Below are 24406 nucleotides of genomic sequence, written 5' to 3'. Positions count from 1 at the left end.
ACAGGGAGAATTGAATTCAGAAGGTATAAATAATCCGGGAAGAAAAACAAAAATGCAAGCAGTTTATATTCATTTCCCAGTGTTCTTTCTTTGGGTGTAGTTGCTTCTGCTCATCTTTGATCAATTGAAACTGAATTAGCTCTCTTTATCGAAGAAATCCACTTCCATCAGAATACGTCCTCAAACAGTATCGTTGTTGAGGTATATAATGATCTCCTGGTTCTGCTCATTTCACTTAGCATCAGTTCATGTAAGTCTCTCCAGTCCGTCAGATCCCTTTCAAGCAGGTTAACAGAACTTCTTTAACAAGCTATTGTTCCTTTAAGATCTTATACTTAAAGATAACCAATTCATTTCCCAAATTTAGAATCATCTTAAATTTTCTAATCAAATGTTGTCTCCAGCTGGAGTTCAGTATTGAAATAACCAATTCCCAAATTTGATCATTGTTCTTAAATGAACAAAACAGACAAATGACAATTTAACACAGACAAAAATCACACAGGACACAGAGCACAACTAGACTGTCTAATAACACACAAGCCATCCAGAACCCTGATCACACTTAGACTGCACAATTACAACATTCAGTAGGACACTAACATTAAGGCCAAACCAAATGGCATTTTAAAATCCCCAGTCTTTGTAGACAGCCCCCTGAGCATGCAAAAGCCTAATTCTGAGGCTTCTACAGTTAAAAGGCTGTGATGGGAGGGGCATTGATCTAACACAGGATGACCAAAGCAGGGAAACTGAGTCCCGTTTTTGAATGTATACGCTCCCCACTGGATGGAAGAAGTGGGAGGAGAGGCCAGAGTGAGAATGGGGGAGGACCTCTCGTAGACATGCACTGAGATGCAAAGGAAGGGCCTTTGTCTCTGGAAAAGGATCTGGACAGAGGGAGTTTCCTCAAGCAAAGCATCTGCTCCAGGAAAGATTTTAGAGGCAGCAGAGGGTCTAGATTGTGGACAGGTAAAAACTTTTAGTTTTCCAAATCTTTGTAGCCTCCCTCGTATCTCTTAGAGACAGAGCCAGTCAAAAGAAAGTCTTTTGTCAATCTGCAGCGTTTCCTAAAGAATTGTGCCAGAGCTCCCAAGGGCTCCACGATGACTGCAATCCACTCGATGACTGCAGTGTCCACCACAAGAAAAGGGGAAAAAAAGGCTTTTACCTTGTCCAGAGTTCTGGATTTCTCAAGGACACCCCAACGGTGACAACCACATCTGGTTATTCACATACAAGGCTAAGCCAATGTGTCTTTAATGTGTCCCCTGCATCCAGAAGACCTTACTCCCAGAATCTATAATTCTGGGCATCCAGATGCTAGCATCCCAAACAAAACAAGTCTTAAGACGCAACCAAATGGTTCCCCAGAAGGTACCCGGACAGACTTACTCTCCTGTGGCCGAAATGGGGGTGTCTACCATCAGGCTGTTGTGGCTGGAAGCTGCTCTCTTTCCCGGAGGCGCTGGAAAAAAATCCAGGAGGGCCCGACCTCTCCAGGCCAAGAACTCAGATCTGCAGCCACCCTGCCCAAGGCAGAGACCCCAAAGTCTCCATTTCTCATCCTGCTCATTTTCTAATTATCTCGCTGGGGAGCTCCAAAATGTAATGCTGAAGAAACTGAGCAAGACAAGAGATGAGAGACTGATTCAATAGTTTATTAAATGGAGAGAAATACTGGGACCAACGGATTCATGATTGACCCCATGAGACTAGCATCTCAAAGAGTCCAGCCCCCAGTATGGGGACAGCAAGCGTGTTATAGAATCACAAGAACAATGACATAATGGGGAAAGTACCTAGGTGGGGATAACATAATGGTGGGGGAGGCCCCTAGGATGACACAATGGAGGGAGGTGACTGACACTAATGACATCTAAAATGCCTTTATCTTGTCAAACATTAAGAAGGAATGACTATAACACTTTTATCTCAAACATTAAGAGGGAAAGGTTATAACCTGAGGCAGAAAAACTAAATAGGACAATGGGAGAAACTGGGTCACGACATTAAAAGGGGAACTTTGGCCCAACCACGACTTGGGCTGGTTCTGTCTCACCGAGCTCATTTCACCGAGACATCACCAGTGATGTCATTGGTCCCTCCAAAAAGGAAGGCTAAATAACGGGCCGTGATTAATACGATCAAAGTGCTAGGCCAATGTCAGCTAATGCTCCTGTTTCTGTTACCGTTTGTTTTTCAGTGACTTTGGGGGGGAGGGGGAGGTATAGTTTCAAAGTGTTTCCCAGAATTGTGGGACTATTTTTTTTTAATTCTACAAAGCAATACGTAGATGAGCTTGTGCACTCAGCAGGAGCGCAAGCGCAAAGGGTATTAAGTAATTAGCACAAGGACGGGCTGGATTCAGAAACAGCGTCAGACTGTCAAGAAGCATTTAGTAAGTGCCTATTATGTGCACCCGGGATACAAAAAGAAGAGAAAGACAATCGCTGCCCTTAAGCAGCTTAATGGGGAGGCAACAATCGAGCAAATAAAGTGCAAACCGGCCATGAATGTAGAATAAAAAGAAGACACCGGAATGAAGACGGGTTGGGGGAGACTTCCTGTAGAAGGGGGGGGGGGTGTCAGCTGGGGGCTTAGCCAGGGAAGTCTGGAGAGGGAGGAGGGAGGAGAGAAAATGCCGGAGCGTATTATTTCTAGAACAGGCCATTGTCAATGGAAAGAAGAATACGTGATGGAGGGTTGGTTACAAGACTGGAAAGTCTTTCTATGCCTCAGTTTCCTCATTTGTAAAAACAGGGGGTCGGGGGGCTTCCGAGCTCTCCGCCACGTGCACGTCCCTCAGTTTCCTCATTTGTAAAAACAGGGGGTCGGGGGGCTTCTGAGCTCTCCGCCACGTGCATGTCCCTCAGTTTCCTCATTTGTAAAAACTGGGGTGGGGGGGGGTTCGGAGCTCTCCGCCACGTGCACGTCCCGACCCGTGCGCTGGACCGGACAAGCCGTTTCACTTCTTTGTGCCTCGGTTTCTCCATCTGCGCCGCTGGGGGCCGGACTAGGTGGGCTCCATCACTCCCGGGGTTCGGGCCGCCTGCCTCCGGCTCCTCTTCTGACAGCTGTCAGGCTTACGCAACCTCAACCCTCTCTTGCTTTCTCCGCTCTAGCCAATGAGCGGCCTCCGGCCATGTAGGGAGCGCCAGGCCCCGCCTCCTCCCGGGCGCGCTTCAATCGCGGGGCCCTCTCGCCCTGACGCCCGGCCCTTTCATTGAGTCGGTGGCTCCGCCGGGCTCCGTGACGTCACGCGCCGGCTCCAATGCGCGGACCGGGCGCCGGGCGCCCCGCCCTCCCGCGCGGCCGGCGACTATAAGAAGTGGCCGGCGGCAGCGCGCGCCCCTTGTCGGGTCCGGCCGGGCGAGGTGGCCGCGGAGAGTCGCGTGCGCGCCGGTTCCTCCTTCTGGGTCCTCCTCCGGCCCGCCCGCTGCTCCGCGCTCCGCGGCTCGCGCTCTCGGCATGGCGGTCCCAGCAGCCCTGGCGGCCCCGCGGGCGGCGCGCCTCCTGCTCCCGGCGCTCAGCGCCTGCCGCGCGCTGCATCTCTCGGCGGCCAGGTGAGTGGCAGCGGCGGGTCCGGGGAGGGGAGGGGAGCGGGGCGGGGGATCAGGAGATGGGGGGCGCGCCCGGTGGTCACTGACCGCCAGACGGACCTGGAGATGGGCTACCTGAAAGAAGCCCTGAGCACGCGCCCGGCTCCTCGGGTTTGGGGGTGATGATCCGGGACGGGATGGGGGGGCGGGGCCGGCCCGTGTCCCAAGCCTCAGGCCCCGAGGGAGGGGAGGACGGCTGCACCTGTTGGGAGCCCGCAGTCTCCGGGAGGCCTCGTCCCTGCCCACGCGGACACCCCAGCTCCGGGGGCGGCCATTCTGGGGTGAGCCGTGGGCTTGAGGGTTTTTGGGGGGGAATCCCGGAGGCTGGGGCAGCGGTGGGGGCAGGGCAGGCCGCCAGGCTCGGGCTTTGGGGGCTGGGGTGGCCTTGGCGGGAGAATCGGGTTGGGCGGGGCGGAGACTTGCCCGCTGGCGCCAATTCCAACCCTTTTGGGTGCTCGTGGTGGGGGGAGAGGAAAGCACGAATGGAGGGGGCAAGCTCAGCCCCGAAGCCAGGCTGCAGGAGGGTCCTTCTGGGCTCTGGGTCTGACCCCCCCCCCCAATTTTAGGGGGACAGTGACCTTTCTAAGGTCGCTGGGCAGCAGCAGAGCCAGGATACAGAAGCCGGGTCAGGGGCCCCTGCTCCACCCCGACTTTCTCCCTCGTGCCCTCGGGGTCCCGGGAGTGGGCAGACCCAAGCTGTCTGTGCCTGCAGCGATTAGCCCCGTGCCTGGCCACGCAGTGCGCCTTTGCGGACCGGGTTGGGGACTACGTTTGCGGACTGGGTTGGGGACTACGTTTGCGGACTGGGTTGGGGACTACGTTTGCAGACTAGGTTGGGGACTACGTTTGCGGACTGGGTTGGGGACTACGTTTGCGGACTGGGTTGGGGACTACGTTTGCGGACTTGGTTGGGGACTACGTTTGCGGACTGGGTTGGGGACTACGTTTGCGGACTGGGTTGGGGACCACGTTTGCGGACTGGGTTGGGGACCACGTTTGCGGACTGGGTGACTTGGGGCATCCTTCGGGAAGGGGCCCGGGACGCGCCCCCCGCGGGAGCTCCCTGCCAGACGCTGATTCGGACGCTGGGGAGAAATGGCCCCGGGACTCGGGCCCAGGTGGGGGTCTTGGGGGGTTTGGGGAAGGAAGCCCGGAGCTCCCAGCCGGCTCGTAGCCCTAGGCCAGGGAAGAAGCAGGAAGTGGTGGCCCTGGCCCAGACGCACCCGAGGTAGAGAGGGATCCCAATTGTAGGTGAGGATGACAATGCACAATCAGGCTTAAAAAAGCACTTGACCTTCTTGGTGTCCGGTGGTTCTGGGAGCAGCCATGCTGCGGTTGAGCGGGGGTCCGGCCGCAGGGGGCCCCGGGTCCACACTGGGCACTTACTACTTTACTACCTGGGTGGTCCTGGGAAAGCCCCTTGACCCCTGTTTGAGAAGGATTTTGCTAAGAAAGCCTCCAAGAGACTTGACTGGGGAGAGTAAAGTCCTAAGCTGTAACTGACTGCCTTCACCCAAAGCCAGTTCTTCCTTTTTTGTATTTACTCGATATTTATCCACTTGTGGTAGAGTAGCGAGGTGTTCTCCCCAGGAGAGGATCATCAGCTCCCGGGAGCCCGGCTGGTCAAGTCTGTCCGGCCAAGTACAGCACAGGGAATTATGGGAGGTACTAGTGACAGACACAAGTGCTGAGTGAGCTCTGAAGTCTGGAACTCTGCAGAGAGCCGGCCCTTCTTCCTCTGCTTCCAGGACAAATAATGCCTGGACACCCACCTGGAGAGCTGTCTGGAAAGCACCGATTCTGAGAGCCTGGGAGGGCATGTTCTCCCAGCTCTCCCTCTTCGCCCCGGGGTCAGTGACAACGGTCAGGTTTGACGGGGTCCTCCAAGTCACTTTACTGTGTCAAGTCTCTTGGAGGCTTTCTTAGCAAAATCCTTCTCAAACAGTTACAGCTTAGGACCCCTTGCTCTTGCGGGGCGCTGCTCCTGGGAGCTCTGACCGGAGAATCTCGGTTCCCCGGGATCGAGAGGTCTGGGTCCTTCTGAGATGAGATGGGGTGAGGTAAACAAGAAAAATGCAACTTCCTTGGAAGGGAAGGTGGAAGAAAAAGAGAAAAAAGTGGGGAGGGGACTTAACCACCTCTAGAAAACACTTTGTTAACTCAGAAGTAGGCTCTTCAGTTAATAAAGTTTTTCAAAAGGATTCAGTAAAAGGTGTGGGCTGTGCTGGAGGGAAGAAACAGCTGCTTTTGGGGGGAAAGAAAGAGAGGAAGAGGGACTACGGGCTCTCCATCCCATGGTTTTCCCTTTACCAGTTTTTTTCCTGGCCTTTTTGCTCACCTAGTGGCTACTGAGGCTGCCTGCAGGCTGATGAAATCCCAGGATTCGTTTGCAAGGGATGATGAATGAATGTCTGGGTTCTGCAGGACCTCCCCTCTCTGGCAGTAGATGGGGAAAAGAAGTGTTAACAGTAGGGAGACTTCAGGGCCGTGGGAAAGCACCACATCCAGGAGATAAATGCAGGACTCTGCCTTAGATGGACTTCAGGCTCTGGCAGATCTGGTACCCCCACCCACCCCTTCCTCTTCTTGTTCTGCTGGTGGATGTATTCAGTCATTTTAGAGGCAAAAATTTGGTCACAATAGTAATTAGAGCTGACATTTTCAAGAGTTCATTTTTCTAAAGTGATTTCTTAGAGGATTTTATTTGCTCTTCAGAGCCTTGTGGTCAGGGAAATGTTACTTCAGGAATTTCTTAAGGGAGCCTCTCTGTAAATCTTGTAATTTTAGAGACCAGTCTTAGAGAATTACTGAGAGAGAACAGAGAGGAGAGCAGAGGCAGGCAGAAGGGGAGAGGAGAGCTTGAAATGGGGGGGTGGGATAGAGTGGGAGGGGGCTGTTAAATCAGCCATGTATGTCCTTGATTATTTAATCTAGTAATATTCACGTTTTGGGGTTTTCGTCTTCCAAGTCTGGTCCAGATCATAATGTCCACCTTACAAATAAGGAAACTACACTCAGGGGAAAGATGCCTTACCTGCACAGCTGAGAAGATTCAGTGGTGTTTTTCTGATGTCCCTCAATCTATCTCCCTTAGTTTTCACTTACACACTTAGACCCTCTTATTACGGCAAGAGTTGTGTAAGGAAGGGAATGTTTCTTGGTCTTTCCATTTCCATCCCTCAGATTTCAATCATTAATAAAAAATAAAGGAAAAACCAAACTCCTGAAAAAAGTTCTTTCTTGAGAACTGGGTTTTCCCACTCACAGCTCTGTTCCCCGGGGTCAGTGAGGAGGACTTTAGTTTGAATTTGTCCTGTGGGAAGGGTCTCATTTCCCTATGTATAATATATCACCCCAGTAACTGACCTCATGGGATTGTTCCGAGTCCCAACTGAGATTCATTTATAAAGGACTTGAAAGTGCCATAGAAATGTTGCATTATCTCTTGGTTGAGGGGAAGGAGTTCTTTCATAAGTCCCAGTTTATCTGACTTGTGAGGAAAAAAAAACCTTAAGGTTCTGGAGAAACATGTGGATTATTTGTGGATCAGCCTTCCTCCTTCTGGCATTAATGGGGCAGAAATGTCTCATTACATGGAGGTCCCCCACTTTAGCCACAAAGGGTATCTGTCCAGCTCTTTGCCACCCAGAAGTACCTGCTTTAGCATCTGGGATAGGACCTTTCTGTCATTCTTTGACTTCTGTAAAAGTACGTCCCCCTTGCCCATCAGCCCTCCCTCCAAGGTCCACGATGCCATGTAATGGCTAACATGGATGATTGCTCCTTTTCCCTGTCTTTCTGATCTGACCACATCTTCTTTTGGGCCTTTTCTCTTCCGTTATGATCTCTAACCCTAACAGTCTTGAGTGTCAGTGATACCTTCTTGGTGCTTTACTTCCAGTACTGCCCCTCCAGTTGCCTCATGTACAAGGTGGGGAGAGCGAAGGTTTGTCCATAAGGGTCTGGCTAGATTAGCAAGTACAGGGTTCCCCAGATGTCAGCTAGCATGCCCACGGGCTCGTTCCCTTCTCCAATTTACTTCTCTTAAATGTCAGTTTCTCTTGATTAAAAACAGCAATGATGCTTCGTAAAAGGTTTGCAAAGTGCTTGTAAAAATATTATCTATTTGATCCTCGCAGCAATCCTGGGAAAGACAGGTGTGTCCCCCTTTTATAGATGAAGAAATCGAGGCAAGACAATGTGATGGGCTTCCTCCCACAAGAAACCTTTGAAGTTCTTCCTTGACTCCATCTGGGTCCCAAGCCCTTGAGGACACTTTGCCCCTATCATTCCTCTGAAAATCCAAGTTAAAAATAGCCGTGAATAAAGAGAAACAGCCCGTGGATTTGGAAAGCTCACATGAAGCCTGGCAGTATGGGATAAAAAAGGCTGCGATGAGGTTGGGCTCCATGGGAGCTTCTTCTGCCGAATCTGAATTAGAAAAGCACTGGCCTGGGAGCAAAAGAATCTGGGCCTGCAAGGAGCTTGCTGCCTTCCTGGGAGAGTTTAGAACCTTTTCAAAACACTGTAAAACTAAAACTTTTTTTTTAATTGATGAAATTACCTTTTTTTAATCTCCCCTGTATAAATGTTATCTTGGTTCTGCTCTCTTCTCAGCATCAGGTCACAGAGATCTTCCCAGACTTCTCAGAAACCATTTGCTTCATTTCCTACAGTGCAGGAATAAACTCTTGTCTCCTACTTACCTGTCTTTTGCATCATTTCCTATTGGGCAGCGGTAAATTCTGTCAACTAGTTACCCCTCTTCTGCATCATTTCCTATTGGGCAGTGGTGAATTCTGTCACCTAGTTACCTGTCTTCTCATTTCCTATTGGGCAGTGGTGAATTCTGTCACCTAGTTACCCCTCTTCTGCATCATTTCCTATTGGGCAGTGGTGAATTCTGTCACCTAGTCCTATTGGGCAGTGATGAATTCTGTCACCTAGTTACCTGTCTTTTGTATCATTTTCTATTGAGCAGTGGTGAATTCTGACACCTAGTTACCTGTCTTCTGCGTCATTTCCTATTGGGCAGTGGTGAATTCTGTCACCTAGTAACTCCTCCTCTGCATCATTTCCTATTGGGCAGTGGTGAATTCTGTCATCTAGTTACCTGTCTTTTGAGTCATTTCCTACTGGGCAGTGATGAATTCTGTCACTTAGTTATCCCTCTTCTGCATCATTTCCTATTGGGCAGTGGTAAATTCTGTCACCTAGTTACCTGTCTTTTGAGTCATTTCCTCCTGGGCAGTGATGAATTCTGTCACCTAGTTACCCCTCTTCTGCATCATTTCCTATTGGACAGTGAATTCTGTCACCTGTTCATCTGTCCCCCAATACATAGGTGTCCCCTCAGGTTCTAATTCTTTGCTAATTTAATATATTCTGTGGTTTTAAACCGTAATTATTAAAATAGTAGCCTTTAATCGTTGTTCATTTGACTTTGGCTGGCTATTTTTGCTTCGTGCATAGTGCCCGACAGCATTTTAGCCAACAAACAAACTGCTAAATGAACCTGGAACCTGCTGGATTAGGCCAAGTTTAGGCTTAGCCCGCAGTACCCAGAGAGTCACATGGAAATGTTCCTGGGGCCCCGAGGTGAGTCTGGGGCCCAGCAGATGTTCGTGCTGATAAAGTTGTTCTTGGAACCAGCACCTGCCCAAGGAGGCTCCGCATGAACTCCCTGGGTGGGGGAGGGGGGGCAGAGCTGCACTGGGGGAGGGGCCACTGTTGGCCATTTCTGTCGCTTTGGGATTCAGCGTCTGAGCGGGACTTGGTGGCCAAGGTGGCAATGAGTGTGTGTGTGTGTGTGTGCATGTGTGAGAGTGAGTGTGTGAGTGAGTGTGAATGTGAGTGTGTGTGTGAGTGAGTGAGTGTGTGTATGTATGAGTGTGAATGTGAGTGTGTGTGAGAGTGAGTGAGTGTGTGTGAATGAATATGAGTGTGTGTGTATGTATGAGTGTGAATGTGAGTGTGTGTGTGTGTGAGTGAGAGTGTGTGAATGTATGAGTGTGAATGTGAGTGTGTGAGTGAGTGAATGTGAGTGTGTGTGAGAGTGAGTGTGTGAGAGTGAGTGAGTGAGTGTGTGAGTATGAATATGAATGTGAGTGTGTGTATGTATGAGTATGAATGTGAGTGTGTGTGTGTGTGTGCCCGGAGTGACTGGCCTGGAATACGCGGCCCCTGTCCTGCGCTCTCGGGGAGCCAGGCCGTCCTGTCCGGGAGGTGCCAGTTATTGCCGTGCATAAGCTTGAGGCAGCGGGGGCTCAGAAGGCTCTTGCTCTAACATTCATAGCGGAGGGCTGGGCCCCGGGGCCCCTGTGGGAGTTGGTCCATTTCAGGGCACTGGGCTGTGGCGCTTACATCACTGGGTGCCGGCCTTGCCCCGGCACCAGGCTTATAGGAGTGGAGTCCCTGTGCACTTATAGTCCTCTGGGCATCCCGAGGCAGGAGTGGCCGCCCCTGCCCCTCATGTACCCCCTGGGCGTGGTCGGAGGAGTCCCTCCGGGACAATCAGGAGAGGTACCTGGGGTGTCTGGGAAGGCCGAGGAGGGGGTGACCAGAACAGAGAAGTGTTGGGGAATGATTTAATGTGGAATCGGTCTGCAGGGTCAATGCAGAGGACAGTGAGTCTTTGAGACCCTGGGGACTAGGCAGGGAGTGAAGATAAAATTCTCCCCAAGTGATCTAGTTTGAGCTGGCCAAGGGTCAAGAATCAGCCGTGTGTGACCCTGTCACATGCACCCTGACACAGCAGAGCCAAGTCCCCGAAGCAAATTGCCTCAGTTTCTCCAGCTGTAAGAACGAGGCTCCTAGGAGCACCCGTCTCACTGGTTGTGAGGATTCAGGGTTCAAACCTTAAAACTGCACAGGATGTTAGTTGTTGTCAGGGGGTCCTTGCAAAGCGCGGCCCTAACGGGGCCGTCCTGGTCCCCCTGCTCAGTGCAGGACAGGCCGGCTTGGCCTCCCTCGCCATCCCTGTAGCAGCTTCCTGCGTCTGAGGGGCCTGGCGCGTGGTGGGCACTCGGCGGGGGCTGGCTGTGCTCATGGCTCCTTAATGGGCTGCCTTTCCTATGTCAGAAGCCGGGTCCCGGGTCCCTCTGGAGACAAGGGCTCCTTTTGTTGCCCTTGGCTCGTTATTTAAATATTTTAAATATGCCGTTTTTTAAGCATCATCTGTTTTTTAAACATTTTAAATATGCTGGCCCTTGACTCCTTGTCCTGCCAGAGAACATTCTAGCCTTCCTTATCTGCTCCTCGGGCCTGCTGCTTTTGATCCCTAGGAAATAGCCTGCAGCCCTTTCTCTTCTTTCTCTTTTTCTCAGCGTTCTGGAGACAGCTCTCCTGGGCAGCAAAGTTCTGAGCAGATTTTATGAGGCTCTTGAGTCCTGGAAGGGGTTGGGGGGTGGGGTTGGAGACAGTGATGTCATGGAACAATCCTGGTGAGTGGGGTGGTTTGTGCTTGTGGCTGCTTTTAGATGCTCTGAATTGAACAGTTCCTGACACTGTTGAGTCATTACTTGAATGGAAAGTTTTCAAAGTTTATGGAGCATCAGAAGGTTTAAGGGCCATGGATATTCCCTCTTTCTTCCTTACTTAAGTCCTGATATTTATTCCTAGTCAGAGGGATGGGCAACAGGTAGTGGCTAATAATTGACTAATCCATCCATTGTTTCTCTCTATCGGAGCTTGTGTGAGAGAGAAATAAGATCTAGTATTATAAGATTCTTTCCCAAATGGCTTTAATCATTGCTTTGCTGTGATCTTTGGTCTTTGGCCTGGTCTTAATTGTGATCATTTATTTTTAGCAACTAGCATTCGGTTAACAAAAGGGGGAAACCGACTCTAAGGACCTCCCTGAGAAAGCCACCATATGGTCACATGATAACTCTTCTAATTACATAGTTTGCAAAGGCCTTTGAATACACGATCTCGTTTGAGCCAGAGATGAGCTGATATTTTATAGAGAGCTGAAGAAGGCCGGCTTGGGCCCAGAAGAGAAATAGGGGCAGGAAGTCTGGAAGAGGAGAGTTCAGATCCAGCCTGAGACACTAGGTGTCGACCTCGGCCAAGTCGCTTCTCACAGTTTGAATTCAGTACCTGGGGATTGCCAGAACTGGACCAAGAGCTTTACAGATGTTTCATTTGACCCTGAGAACAACCTTGGTAAATAAATAAATTTAAAATGGGTACATGACTTAGACATAAAGAATGAAACTTTATAGATATTTCAATTTGACCCTGAGAACAACCTTGGTAAATAAATAAATTTAAAACAGGTACATGACTTAGACATAAAGAGCGATGTAAGCAAATTATAATGAAGCTTGGAAGAAACCTTACTGGGTCATTCCATTTATGGGATAAGGAAGAAATAAATAGGTCCATAGAATATAAAACAGGTAATTTTTGGTTACATAAGAAATTTTTGCATAAACAAATGAGAAGAAAACCAGGAAACTAGGGAAGAAAAATCTTTGCAACAAATTTCTCAAAGGCTCATTTTGGAATTGGCTCTAATTTGCAAGAATAAGAGCCATTATGTCCTGATTGATAAAGATCAAAGGACACAAAGAGGCAATTTTCAGAGGAAGAAATCCAAGTTATATGAAAAAATGCCCTAAATCACAAATAAATAGAAAGATGCAAATTAAAACAGCTCTTAAGGTGCCATCTCATACTTATCAGATTGGCTAAAATGATAAAGAGGATAATATGCTGGAGGAACTGTGGGAAAATATGGAGCTAATGCACTGTTGGGTGGAGCTGTGAACTGGTCAACCCATTGGTGAAAGCACTTTGGAACTAAGTCTAATATTTCAGCTAAGACAAAGGCAAGGGACCTATTTGTCCAAAAACATTTACGACAGCTCTTTGTGTGCTGGCAAAGAATTGCAAATTGAAGGGATGCCCATTATTTGGGAAATGGCTGAACAAATTGTGGGATAGGATTGTGATGAGGAGTAGGGGGGGCAGTTTCAGAAAAACCTACTGATGCAAAGAGCAGAATCAAGAAAACATTGTATATAGTTGCACAATGTAAAGATAATCAGCTGTGAAAGACTTAGTAACACCCCTCATAGAATGATCCACTTCAGTTGGTTTTTTATTATTAATTTTTTATTTCAAGTGATATGCATGGGTAATTTTTCAGCATTGACAATCACCAAACCTTTTGTTCCAATTTTCCCTCGTTCCCCCCACCCTTTCCCCCAGATGGCAGGTTGACCAATACATGTTAAATATGATAGACTTGATGTAAAATGCTAGTAAAATGCTATCGGACTCCAGATAAAGAACTTTATGACTGGATGCAATTTGAAGCATTTTCTTTTTTAGATAAGACTAATGAAGGAATTTGTTTTTTTGTGATTACACATATTTGTAATTCTCTCCCCCTCATTTCATTGTGGGGGTAGAGAAGGGGAGGAATGGAGAGAATTCGAATCTGAAAATAAAATAAAATTGAATTTTAAAGAAGTTAATCGGAGACTGGGACACATCAAATGAAGGTTCTGGTCCTGGGGCTAAATGTTAAAGTGTTATATTGCTTCCGACAAAATTTGAGATAGCTGAAGGGATAATTCTTACTGCTCAAAACCAAATGAATGAGCTTTGCCTATCTTGATGTAGGGACACTCAGCAACAAAAGAAAACTAGTGAAAGATGAGCCAGTTGGTATCTAGAAAGTCCAAATTGATTTACCATCAGTGAAATTATAAAAGTTTTTAGTGTATGCCCTTAGAGAAGCAGCCATTCTTAAACATGCTTCTAAGGTATTTATTTCATTGTGAACTAGGATTCTCAGCCCTTTATTTTTTTTTTTTTATATTTAAAATATTCATGGATAATTTTCAACATTCTCTCGTGCTAAACCTTGTGTTTCAATTTTTTTTTCTCCCTTCCCCTCCTCTCCTCCTCCTAGATGGTAAGTAATCCGATATGTGTTAAACATGTGCAATCTCGGCCTTCTTTTCAGTCAAATCCAGAGCAAAAAACAAACTGGAGGCTAGATATAATAAGTGGGCATCTTTCTAAAAACATAGTCTGAGACACAAACTGTCGATTGCAATTCATTGTACTGCTCTGACATCGCACCTTTGTGATACTCAAAATATATACCAAGTGAAAGGTTCTTTTTGAGCAAATTAGTTGCTTTATTCTGTGCATGTGTGGTTGATTCTAGACTTTATTTGCTTTCAGTTTGAATGGCTCTCCCGAGACTTTTCCCGGTAAGCCCCGCGGCTCCGGTGACTAAGCCGGGCTTAAACCCTTTAGAACCCACTGCTCCCGACAGAACGGCTGTTGCCCTACAGTCTCATTCCCTGGTCCAAGTGTGAGACAGGTGCCGCTCGCCAAACAAAGGGCCTTTTGCTTGGAGTGGAAGCTGAGCATCCCGGGATGGAGGGCCTGAGGTTGAGGTATAAATAAACCAAGTCACTCCCCAAGGCAGCTGGGACCCGGCTCCCTTTCGTTCCCTTCCCCAGACGCCTTCCCACTGCTGAACAGGTCGCCGCTGTGGGTCTTGACCCCTTATTTAATACAGATTGGGAATGTTCCTGCAGCAGAGCTGGAAGGCTGGGCAGGGATTGTGGCTACTGGTAACACACTGATGACGGATGACTTTCTGCTGTGGGCAGAGTATTTTTGGTAGGGGGCCTACCTGACAGCAGCCCGACAAACTCTCTCCTCCCTCCACCAGCCTCCCAGGGATGAGCTGACGGCTCGGGCCCACAGGTCCATCCTTGAGGCCTTTTCTGTCTGGGCTATGCCATCTGGGCACATGCTGGTATACCCACGGCAGGACGGGGTGCCGGGCAAGGTGCAGAGAAGTGGCCGGGTGGGGTCGTCTGCTGTGGCTGGGGCTCAGGGTTGGCTGTTCAAAGGCAGAATGCCCCCAAAACACTCCTGCTTATAGGTCGCAAATACTTAACACTTCTATTTTAGTTAGCGTTTGTGTCAGAGAGGCAGATGGCACTATGGGATATCCAGTACCTGGGTGGATCTTGGAGAACTCGAAAGTTAGAAATGAGAATGGTTCCCTGATCTCAATAGGAGATTTTTTTTTCTGTGGTACAGATCACGAGCCCTCCACGGATTATTAGCCTGCAGGTCTTTGGGCCATGTCAAGCTGTCAATCTTTCACTTCATGGAGGTGTTGGGGGTGAAAGAAAGCACTTTAAATGGGGACCCTGGCCCCAGAAAGCTGCACAGATTACAAATTAAAAATTAAACAGTGGGGTCTAGGGGTGCAAGGAGATCAGTATTGCCAAGGGAAGAGTGATCTTTCCCTAAGCCCCACTTTAAGATCCCTGTGGGCAGGGCTGCAGATTAACTGCAATTCTCTTTGTATTCTGTTGTATTTTTATTTATTTCGTTAAACATGTATTTCTCAGTTCTGTTTTGCTGAGGTCTTGATGGTGTGTTCTTGGTTTTCAGAGAAGTATTGCCTTGAGGCCGCAGGGAAGGGCCCACCTTGCTGTGTCCAGCCCAGCAATCCCAGCCGTGTCCCTCAGGTTAAATCTCCCCATCAGAGCTCTCCTTGGTTCCTGCCTTTGCCGGACCCCTTGGCAGGCCGCTGGCTTCCAGGCCACGAGATCTCTGTTCTCTCCCCCACAATGCCTCATTCTCCTTATAGCTAACTAACCCTTTAGGGGGCTAAGCCCTTTTTAGGATTTAGCCTGTCATCTATGGGGCCTTCCTTTCCTCCTGGTTAATAGCAAGTTCCTCTAGGAAACTTTGCCTTCCTTCGTTCCTTGTTTAAAACCCCTTTCTTGCCAACTACATCTGTATTCCATATGAACGGTCTCTCCAGAGATAATGGCCATTGGGAAGTCTTCACCAGACCGAACCCCCGTATTCGGCGCTCCCCTAAAGAAGCTCCCTGGGGCCGGCCGCCCGTTGGCCACGTCGGCCCCTCAGTTTGAGTCTGTTAGCGCCCACTGGGCTGCGGGCCTGGGGGTTGCTATGAGGGTATTTCAGGGACAAATGCTCTGTGACTTCTCCGTTCGGCTCTGATCGAGACAAGCAGAAAGGGTCGGGCGCTCTGTGGATGGAGGGGGCACTTTTGGCAGGCAGGCATTGGCCAAGCACAGCTGTACTTCAGACCCCGGGCAGCCCCTCTGCCCTGCTCCCCTTCTCCTGCAGCTGCCCTCCAGTCACGGCCCCTCGCACCCCAAATCCAGTCTCTCGCCAAGTCCGCTCTTGCCTTCACATCGTCCCCGGGCCCCATCGGGACAAGCTCGTTGGTGGGCCGTGCTCCATGGGCAGGAGGGTCGCTCTTTTCTCATTTCTCTCCTTGCCTATGACTTCCCTGATCTGTCCTTCTGCTTCTGCCCGAATCACCTTAGCTAGCCTGGGTTTGACCTTGGTCGCAGACCCTCCCTCGCCTCCGGGGCCTCAGTGGACAGTCCAGACTCCCTTCCAGGCCCAGGAAACCCTTGTTTTGTTTCCTTCCTGCCTCTCCGCCTTTGCACAGATAACACACCTGTCTTCAGCGGTATCACAGCCAGCATTTACATAAGGCTTTGTTCTGTTTGCCAAGGATCACAATTATCTCATTTGTTCCTCCCAGCAACCCTGGGAGGAAGGTGCTGGTATTATCCCCATTTTATAGATAAGAAAACTCTCGTAGAGCTTCAGTAGCTCGCCTACTGTCTCCCAAGCTAATCAGTAATTAGAGGCTGATTTGAATTCAGGTCTTTGTGACTCAGTTCTTATCTAGAATCTTTTAAATCTCAATTCCGGCCTGTCTCACCTGAGCAGCCTGATTGTCCCCCAAATCCCTTCTATTATCTGTGTAATCCTCTGGGCAAAAAAGCTCTGTGGGAGTAGGGACTCTGTGACTGTTTCTCTAGGGCCCAACATAGTGGCTTGTACATAGTTGGTGCTCAATAGATGCTTGTGGAATAAAAGAATGCCTTTCACAGGGTCTGGGAGCCTAAGAATTCTGGATCCGAAATCCTTTCTTTGACCTTAGTCCCGTGACTTTGAGTGTCTGCTGGATCCCGGTGACGGTCCTGACAAAGGGATACATTCCCAATGGGTCTGGCAAGGACTTGGGGCCTTTGAGCGAGCTCCGAGTCCGGCCCGTCCCAACCGAGCTTTTCTCCCTCCGCAGAAACGAAGCCGTGGTGATTTCTGGAAAGAAGCTGGCCCAGCAGATCCGGCAGGAAGCCCGGCAAGAAGTGGAGCAGTGGGTGGCCCTGGGGAACAAGCGGCCCCACCTGAGCGTGGTGCTGGTGGGGGAGAACCCGGCCAGCCACTCCTACGTGCTGAACAAGACCAAGGCCGCCGCGGATGTGGGTAGGTGCTTGGCGGGCGGCCTGGGCCCCTTCGGTCACCCACACGCTCCTGGGGGCCAGTCTGTGCTCAGCAGCTCTTTATTAAGTGCCTACTGTGTGCCAGGCCCGGGGCCGGCTAAGGTCAAAGGGAAGGGGGCCTCCCCCAGGGAACGAGAGCTCCAAGGGGAGAACGTGAGCCCCTCGGGTGCGCTTGCAAAGCTGCAGGTGAGGTGGCCCAGGGAGGAAAGGTGAGGTGGGGGCGGGCAGGAGGTATGGCCGGAAAGGTGAGTCCTGGCTGTGAGGGGTGAGGCGGGGAGGGCCTGGAGTGGAGAGGATGCAAAGGGGAGGGAAGCGGGCAGAGCGTCCCAGAGGTCTGGGGGCAAGTGGTCAGCAGGGCTGGAAGAAAGTCCCTCGGGCCACTGAAGGGAGGACCGACTGGAGGGAGAGGAGACTTGAGGCAGGAAGTAGATGGTGGGGGAGATGTGATGAGGGTCTGAGCTACTGGGATGAGTGGTAGTGAGTGTCTATGTGTGTGTGCATGTGCATCTGTCCCCAATGTGTGCATGCATGCATGTATGTGTGAGCATGTTTGTACATGTATAGGTGAGTAGGTGCAATATGTGTCTGCATGTCTGTACATGTAGGTGGGTGAGTGTACTGTGTGCACGTATATGAGTGTGTGTGCATGTATGAGTGCACACGTTTGTACTCGGGGGGCAGCCAGAGCCTCGCACCGGAGCCTTTTCCATTGCGCTCCCCCCCACGTGGGACATCTCTCGTCTTCCCGAACGCCAGCCCGTGTGGGCGCTTCTGGACAGACACGGGGACCGCGGCCACACCCTGGAGCCGACCAGTGCTTTGTCTGCTGTGGGGGCAGCTCAGGGGCCGGGGCTTTGTGCTCCGACATGGGCAGGGACCGAGGGACGGGGCAGAGAAAGCGCCGGACGAGGAGTGGAGCCATCGATCTTTTGTCCTGCCCTTGCTCCTGACCGGCCCCCGGGTGGGGTCAGGCCCGTCTCAGTCTCCTGGTCTAGGAGGTCCCCGCGGAGCTTCGTCCGCTGTGGGAGCTGCGTTGTGGGCTGGGCAGCGAGCCGGGGAGGCCCTTTAGGGATCAGCTCCTCCAGGGTGGTGATCGCCAGGCCGGCGACCTTTGGCCTTCCTGACCCAGGGGCGTCTGTCGGGTTCTTCCAGCTCCTGTTCCGGGGGCGTCTGGCCACCCCCTTCATCCCTTCCTTCCTTTGAAACAGGAATCAGCAGCGAAACGATTCTGAAGCCCGCCTCCATTTCCGAGGAAGAGCTTCTGGACCTGATCAGCAAGCTCAACCATGACGACAACGTGGATGGCCTCCTGATCCAGCTCCCTCTTCCTGGTGAGTGTGGACCGGGGAGGGGGGGCCGGGGGGCCGGGGGGCCGGGGAGCCCGGCCTGCCGCAGGAAGACCCGGCCTCAGTTTTGTCATTTGTGAAATAGCAGCACCTGTGGGGCAGGATTAGTGAGGATCAACTGGGAGTATGTGTAAAGCACACACGTGCACACACAGTCACACACATGTATACACAATCACATACACAATCACATACACACTCAGCTCCTACCCTGGCTCAGGGCCTCTCCGCCCTCCACAACTGCAGCCGCAGTCCCCACCTCCTCGGCCCCCCCTGGCTGTTCTGAGGGCTCGGGCTTCCAGCGGGGAGGAGTCAGGGTCGGCCTGTTCTGGTGTCCCCGGCCTGGGGCTGGGCAGGAGCTGCTCTGACTCTCAGGACGCACAGCTCTGCATGCCGGGGAGCCCTCCATGATTTACATGTCCAAGATGTCCCTGCTCAGGGGGAAGTCCCAGGACCCCAGGGGCGCAGCAGGGCTGCCCTTCGTGCCCAGGAGCCGAAGGACGCTCACCGCTGGCTGCCTGGAGGGGCCCCCCTTGGAAAGCGGCCCCCGTGAGCGCCTCCCCCTCCCTCTTCCTTCCCAGAGCACATCGACGAGCGAAGGGTCTGCAACGCCGTGGCCCCCGAAAAGGACGTGGACGGCTTCCACGTGATCAACGTGGGGCGCATGTGCCTGGACCAGGACTCCATGCTGCCCGCGACGCCCTGGGGCGTGTGGGAGATCATCAAGCGGACGGGCATCCCCACCCTGGGCAAGAACGTGGTGGTGGCCGGCAGGTCCAAAAACGTGGGCATGCCCATCGCCATGCTGCTGCACACGGACGGCCGCCACGAGCGCCCCGGAGGTGAGCCGCGCGGCCCGGGGTCCGGGAGGGGCGGGCCCGGGATGTGAGGGGCGGGTCCGGGAGCCTGCGAGGGGCGGGCCCGGGGTCTGGGAGGGGCGGGCCCGGGATGTGAGGGGCGGGTCCGGGAGCCTGCGAGGGGCGGGCCCGGGGTCTGGGAGGGGCGGGTCCGGGGCTGGGAGGGGCGGGTCCTAGGTGTGAGGGGTGGGCCCGGGGTCTGGGAGGGGCGGGCCCGAGGTGTGAGGGGCGGGTCCGAGGTGTGAGGGGCGGGCCCGGGGTCTGGGAGGGGCGGGTCCGAGGCTTGCCACGGGAGTAGTAGTGTTCCCTGTTCCACCCCGCCCCAAGTCACAGACGGAGTTTATCGGAAAGAGAAGGGAGGGGTCTGGAGCCTTCCTCGGGCTCTCCGCGTCGGGGCGATCGGGAGGGCAGGTCAGCTTTCTGAGCCTCATAGGCCCAGCCCGTGAGCGGCCACTTGTGTGGCAGCCCCGCCCCCGCCTGGCCCAGGACGCTGACGCCGGAGCGGGGCGGGGGCGGCTCCTCACCGGGCTCTGCTCCCCAGGGGACGCCACCGTGACCATCTCGCACCGATACACGCCCAAGGAGCAGCTGAAGAAGCACACGATTCTGGCCGATATCGTGGTGTCCGCCGCAGGTGAGCCGGGGCGGGGGCGGGGGCGGGGGCGGGGGCGGCTCCGCAGGGGCTGCTGAGGGGGCGGCGCGAACTCCATCTTTCTGTTCTTTTGCTGGGGTCGGCGCTGTCGGGCCGGGGAGAGTCTGGGGGCTTGGGGGATGAGGTCAGGACCCCCTGAGGGATTCTCTCTGCCTTAGGAGTAATGTGATGGGTCTTCTTGGGGAGTGTTTGGGGGCGGGGACCCTGAAAGAGCTCCCCTGCTGAGCATCTCTCTGGTCCCGCCTGTTAGTGCCTGAAATCTCAGGCACTTTAAAGCGCAGGGATCCACTGGGCCAAGAACTAGCTCTGGCACCTGGGCCATGGCACTGATCTGGAGTTTGGGGAGCAGAGAGATGGGGGAGCTAGCAGGGGGGGCCTGGGCGGTGCCCTGCAAGCCTGGTGGGGCAGGAGAGGGAGCCGGTGGGGAGGCGGGGCCTGGCTCGGGCCCCTCTCTGTTGGGAAGAGAAGATGCTGTGGTCCTGAGGGGCCCACTGAGGTGGAGTTGAGCTCTCGGGGTCCCTGAGTCAGAGACTCAATAGTGGAAGTTGTGGGGGGGAGGCAGTGGTACTGGGAGGTGGGGGGTGGGGGAGAGGAACCGGCAGTGGGGGAAGGAGTCCTTGGTGGGGGGAGGAGTCCTTGGTGGGGGGAGGAGCCCTCAGTACTGGTTTGGTGCCGGTGCTCCTCCCACGCTGGGAACTCGGGCATGATGCAATTTTGCTGCCTCCCCTCGCAGGCATCCCCAAACTGATCACGGCCGACATGATCAAGGAAGGAGCCGCCGTCATCGACGTGGGCATCAATCGGGTTCACGATCCCGTCACGGACAAGCCCAAGTTAGTGGGAGACGTGGACTTTGAAGGTAAGTACCCGGTGGCCCTGGAGGCAAGCCCGGGCTCCACAGCCCAGAAGGGCCATGTCTGTGTTCTATCCTGCGGCCCGGCTCCTGCTGACCTCCCTCTGGCGGAGCCTGCCCCCCTCCTCCCCCAGGGTCCCTCGATAGGCGGCACAGGGACATTGTGTAGCTGGGTATTATGGGGGCTCGCTAATGGTTCTGGAAGAGATGCAGAAGTCCAGGGGGACGATTCCCTTGTAAGAAGGGACCCAGCTGCGGCCCCAAGGAGTATCTGGCAATGAGCCCAGCCCCCGACCTCTCAGTGTGACCCCGGCAGGAGCACCTGAGGCCGGAGAAAAGAGTGCTGATATTGGATGCTACTATTCACTGCCCTCCCAGTTCAGCCTTTTATTCTTTCCTCACGGAAGTTTTTATTCATGCAAAGAGTGGCTCAGTTTCTTTGGTTTTTGTGATCTCCATCCCTTGGGGGGGGGGAGGGTGAGCAGTGCCCCCTCAGCTTTGTGGGGAGGGCCTTAGTCTCAGTTCTCTTCCAATGGGGCGCAGCGGGAGCTTCTGTGCTCGAGCTTTGGATCCATTAGGAGTTTATCGTTCAAGATTGCTCTAGACACTGTCTCCGTCTTATTGCTGCCCCTGCCGTTCCTTCAAGCGGGGAGTCTTCCCCCCATAAATCCCGGGCATCCCTGGCCTACCCAGTGTGTCCCACCCACTGAGTTCTCTGTTTCCAGCAGGTGCCCTCTGGATCTCCCTGCCCCGGCCTCCCCTCTGCCCCCTTCTCTCCATGGCCCCTCCTCCGCCCGAGGCGGACCTCCCCTTCCTCACAGTACCGGCGCTGATCTTGCGCAGACCTGTTTTATTCTCCCTCGTGCATACACACAGTGCTTAATAATTTTTGTGGGAATTAGTTGGAAGTCTCCAGCGTTTCCTTGTCTGGACCATGTGAATGCGTTCTGACAGAGGGGCGTGCGTCGGGTTTGTGGGGCCCCTCCTGAAGCGCTCCCCCTTCCTTTGCCCCCGCAGAGGTCAAGAAGAAAGCCAGTTACATCACCCCGGTCCCCGGGGGGGTGGGCCCCATGACGGTGGCCATGCTGATGAAGAACACCATCATCGCCGCCAAGAAGCTGCTGAAGCCCGAGGAGCGCGAGCCGGGGAAGGCCAAGGAGTTGGCGGCGGCCAGCTCTTAACCGACGGGGGCGTCTCGTTAGCGAAAGAAAGCAGAAACATTCCGAGTCATTTTTCAAAAAAGCAAAACAGGCCGATAGAAATGCAATATTTTAATTTATTCTGCTGATGTGATTTTCTGATATTTGTTTGCAGTCAGGCTATTTATTGAAGCGTTCAGGGTAGGCAGCTAGGTGCGCTCAGATACCCCTCGTTAGTGGCCGCGGGGCGCCCTGCGCCCACTGGCAGGGGCAGCTCTTGGGAATCGACCCATGGGACCCTCACCACGGCAGCTCGAAGACCCCTTAGGGGGTCCCTTAGTCACTGCATTGTTGTCATCAGGGGGCTTAGTAAAGTCAGGCGGCCGTACTTCGGCTCCTGAACCTCGTCCGAGGCCCCCTGAGGGAGGGTGCTTCGGTTACAGTCTCACCTTTGTGGTTCAAACGAGGGCAGAGCCCTCTGGGGAATCTGAAACACGGCCTGAGATACTGCGGTCCCCTGGCTCCCATGGACACACCCCCACTAGTGTCTGGCCCCAGCGAAGGTGGCGCTCCTTCGGGCCGGAGCTTGAGCCTTCAGCCCGGAAGCGTTGCCCAGGGGCCGGCCGACAGCCCTGTCCGTTCTGTGCGCACTGTGGGAGCTAGTGTCCTGGACTTCATTTCCAAGGCCTCCACGTTGGACCTCAAGGTCACGATTCAGACTCCACACAGCGCCTGGAACGGAAGCGAGGCTGGAAAAGAAGCTCTTGGGGCCGGTTTGAGCTCTGGGGCACGGGAGGAGTTCGGGGGGCACTTCCTCCTCAGACCTGGGGAAAGGGGCCAGGGCCGGCCGGGGCTGAGCCTGGCACTCTCCTAATAACCAAAGAATTTGCAGTGGCTCCTGCTTTCTTTCCCCTTCGGTCCCTGTTGCCTTTCCTAAAAGTCTTTGAAAGCTTGCAGTGCTTACTCAGTTTACCTAACCAGATTTTTGATTAAAGCAGTTTTTTTAAAAAAAGAAAGAAACTCTTTGAGGTGTGGTCTGTTCTGTTGGAACATAACATGGTCAGAAGATTTACATCTTCCTGAAGTTGGGTGTCCTTCCCCTCTCCCAGCCCCTGAGGCCTCGACAAACCTGGGCCTGACTAGAACCCCGGCTTCCTTGGTCCTGCAGACTCCGGCCCCAGTGGAGTTAGCCTGAAGCTCAGTCCCAGGGCTGAGCAACCCCTTGGCCCCGCCGTTGGGCCCAAACCGCAAAAATCAGGTTGCTTTTAAACCTCCCGGGTCACGTGAAGTTAACTGAGAAGGTGGAATTGGACGGGCTGGGGACTTATTCACTGGAGTAACTGGGAGCAGCAGCCTTGGGGAGGGCAGATCCCAGCCCTGAAGGACGCTCCATCGGCCCTTCTGCCTGACACTTGGTGGGGGGGTGATTGATTGGTCAGTGGTGACCATTACAGACAGCTGGATGGTGCAGTAGTGAGAGCCCTAGGCCTGGAACCAGGAAGTTCTGAATTCAAATCCGGCCTTGGGTACTTATTTAACTTGCCTTTTTTCACTGTAAACTTGGGATCGCCAGCATCTACCACCTCCTGGGTTCTGAGATCAAGTGAGACAATAGTAAAGTGCTCAGCACGGGTGCGGGCGCTAATCGCTTTCTCCTTCCTCGGTATCCCCCATTTCCCAAGGGGACATAAGTCTGTCGGCACTTCCAGGGCGGGAGGTGTCCCAGGTGTGCGAGCTGGTTATGAGACCTGGGAAGTGGGCGCCCTTGAAAACACGGACAAAGCGGACAGAGCTTCTTTATTGGTAATGTGCCGTAAAACCCTTGCTGGCTTCCGAGTGGTAGATGGGAACAACTAGCAATTTCTCTCAATCTCTTAAGATCATTGAGATCAGGTTGTTTTCCGTGTGTACGAAATGTCAGCAGGTGCCATGAGAATTAGTGATTGGTTTGTAAAAAAAGATGATTCCGGGCAAGTACTTAACCCCGATTGCCTCAGCCAAAAAAATGCTGTCCTCCCAGCCCACGCAGCAGGCTTGTTGTCGAGCAGTTCAGGTTCCTGTATTTGAGGTGCAAGTGCTGGGAGAAAACAGCCCAAATCTAGAAAATTAACACCAACTTTTAAAAAAGTTTAGCCCTGGAGCTATCGCAATTTTGCTTATCAAGGGAGAAAACATGTCTGATCCCAAGGGATTGTGGCAGGGAGAAGGCCGGTGGCTCTAATGCCATTTGGCTTGAATAGAAAGCGTCTGACTTGCATCATGGGAGATCAAAACGGTCTGTTCCTTGACTTCTAGACTCAGGGCTTGGGGTCTACTAATATATATATTATATATAATATATATTATGATAATATATATAGTATCTTGTATATATAATATGTTAGTGCATATAGTGTATTAGTGTATATATTTGTATATGTAATGTATATATATATAAATAATAATTGTACATTACATATACAAGATACTATATATAGTAACATAACTATAATATATATTATGTTGGTATATATAGTATCTTGTATATGTAATATATATTCTATTGTTAATATATTAAATTTTAGTATATATGTATCTTGTATATATAATATATAGTTAGTATATATAGTATATTAGTACATATGTGTTATGTTAG

The 24406-nt window shown here is 52.3% G+C and overlaps 1 protein-coding gene across 1 annotated transcript; it reads left to right on the top strand.

Annotated features, from left to right (window-relative positions):
• The first annotated feature begins 3370 nt into the window (after nucleotides 1-3370).
• MTHFD2 (methylenetetrahydrofolate dehydrogenase (NADP+ dependent) 2, methenyltetrahydrofolate cyclohydrolase) lies at nucleotides 3371-22791 on the top strand. The gene is made up of 7 exons (XM_051974138.1): nucleotides 3371-3566; nucleotides 16723-16907; nucleotides 18133-18255; nucleotides 18852-19112; nucleotides 19669-19761; nucleotides 20513-20638; nucleotides 21650-22791. The coding sequence occupies exons 1-7, from the start codon at nucleotides 3472-3474 to the stop codon at nucleotides 21811-21813; spliced, it is 1047 nt and encodes a 348-aa protein (XP_051830098.1). The 5' UTR covers nucleotides 3371-3471; the 3' UTR covers nucleotides 21814-22791.
• The last annotated feature ends 1615 nt before the right edge of the window (nucleotides 22792-24406 follow it).

The sequence above is a fragment of the Antechinus flavipes genome, chromosome 2, assembly GCF_016432865.1.
Source record: "Antechinus flavipes isolate AdamAnt ecotype Samford, QLD, Australia chromosome 2, AdamAnt_v2, whole genome shotgun sequence".
Taxonomy (NCBI): Eukaryota; Metazoa; Chordata; class Mammalia; order Dasyuromorphia; family Dasyuridae; genus Antechinus; species Antechinus flavipes.
This window is presented reverse-complemented; position numbering and strand designations above follow the sequence as displayed.

What these genes read in the sequence shown, in the direction of transcription:
- MTHFD2 (XM_051974138.1), top strand. Translation starts at nt 3,472, where the DNA reads ATGGCGGTCCCAGCAGCCCTGGCGGCCCCGCGGGCGGCGCGCCTCCTG. An exon ending in CTGCATCTCTCGGCGGCCAG is followed by an intron (nt 3,567 to 16,722) that starts GTGAGTGGCAGC and finishes CTCCCTCCGCAG; the next exon opens with AAACGAAGCCGTGGTGATTT. An exon ending in CCGCCACGAGCGCCCCGGAG is followed by an intron (nt 19,113 to 19,668) that starts GTGAGCCGCGCG and finishes TCTGCTCCCCAG; the next exon opens with GGGACGCCACCGTGACCATC.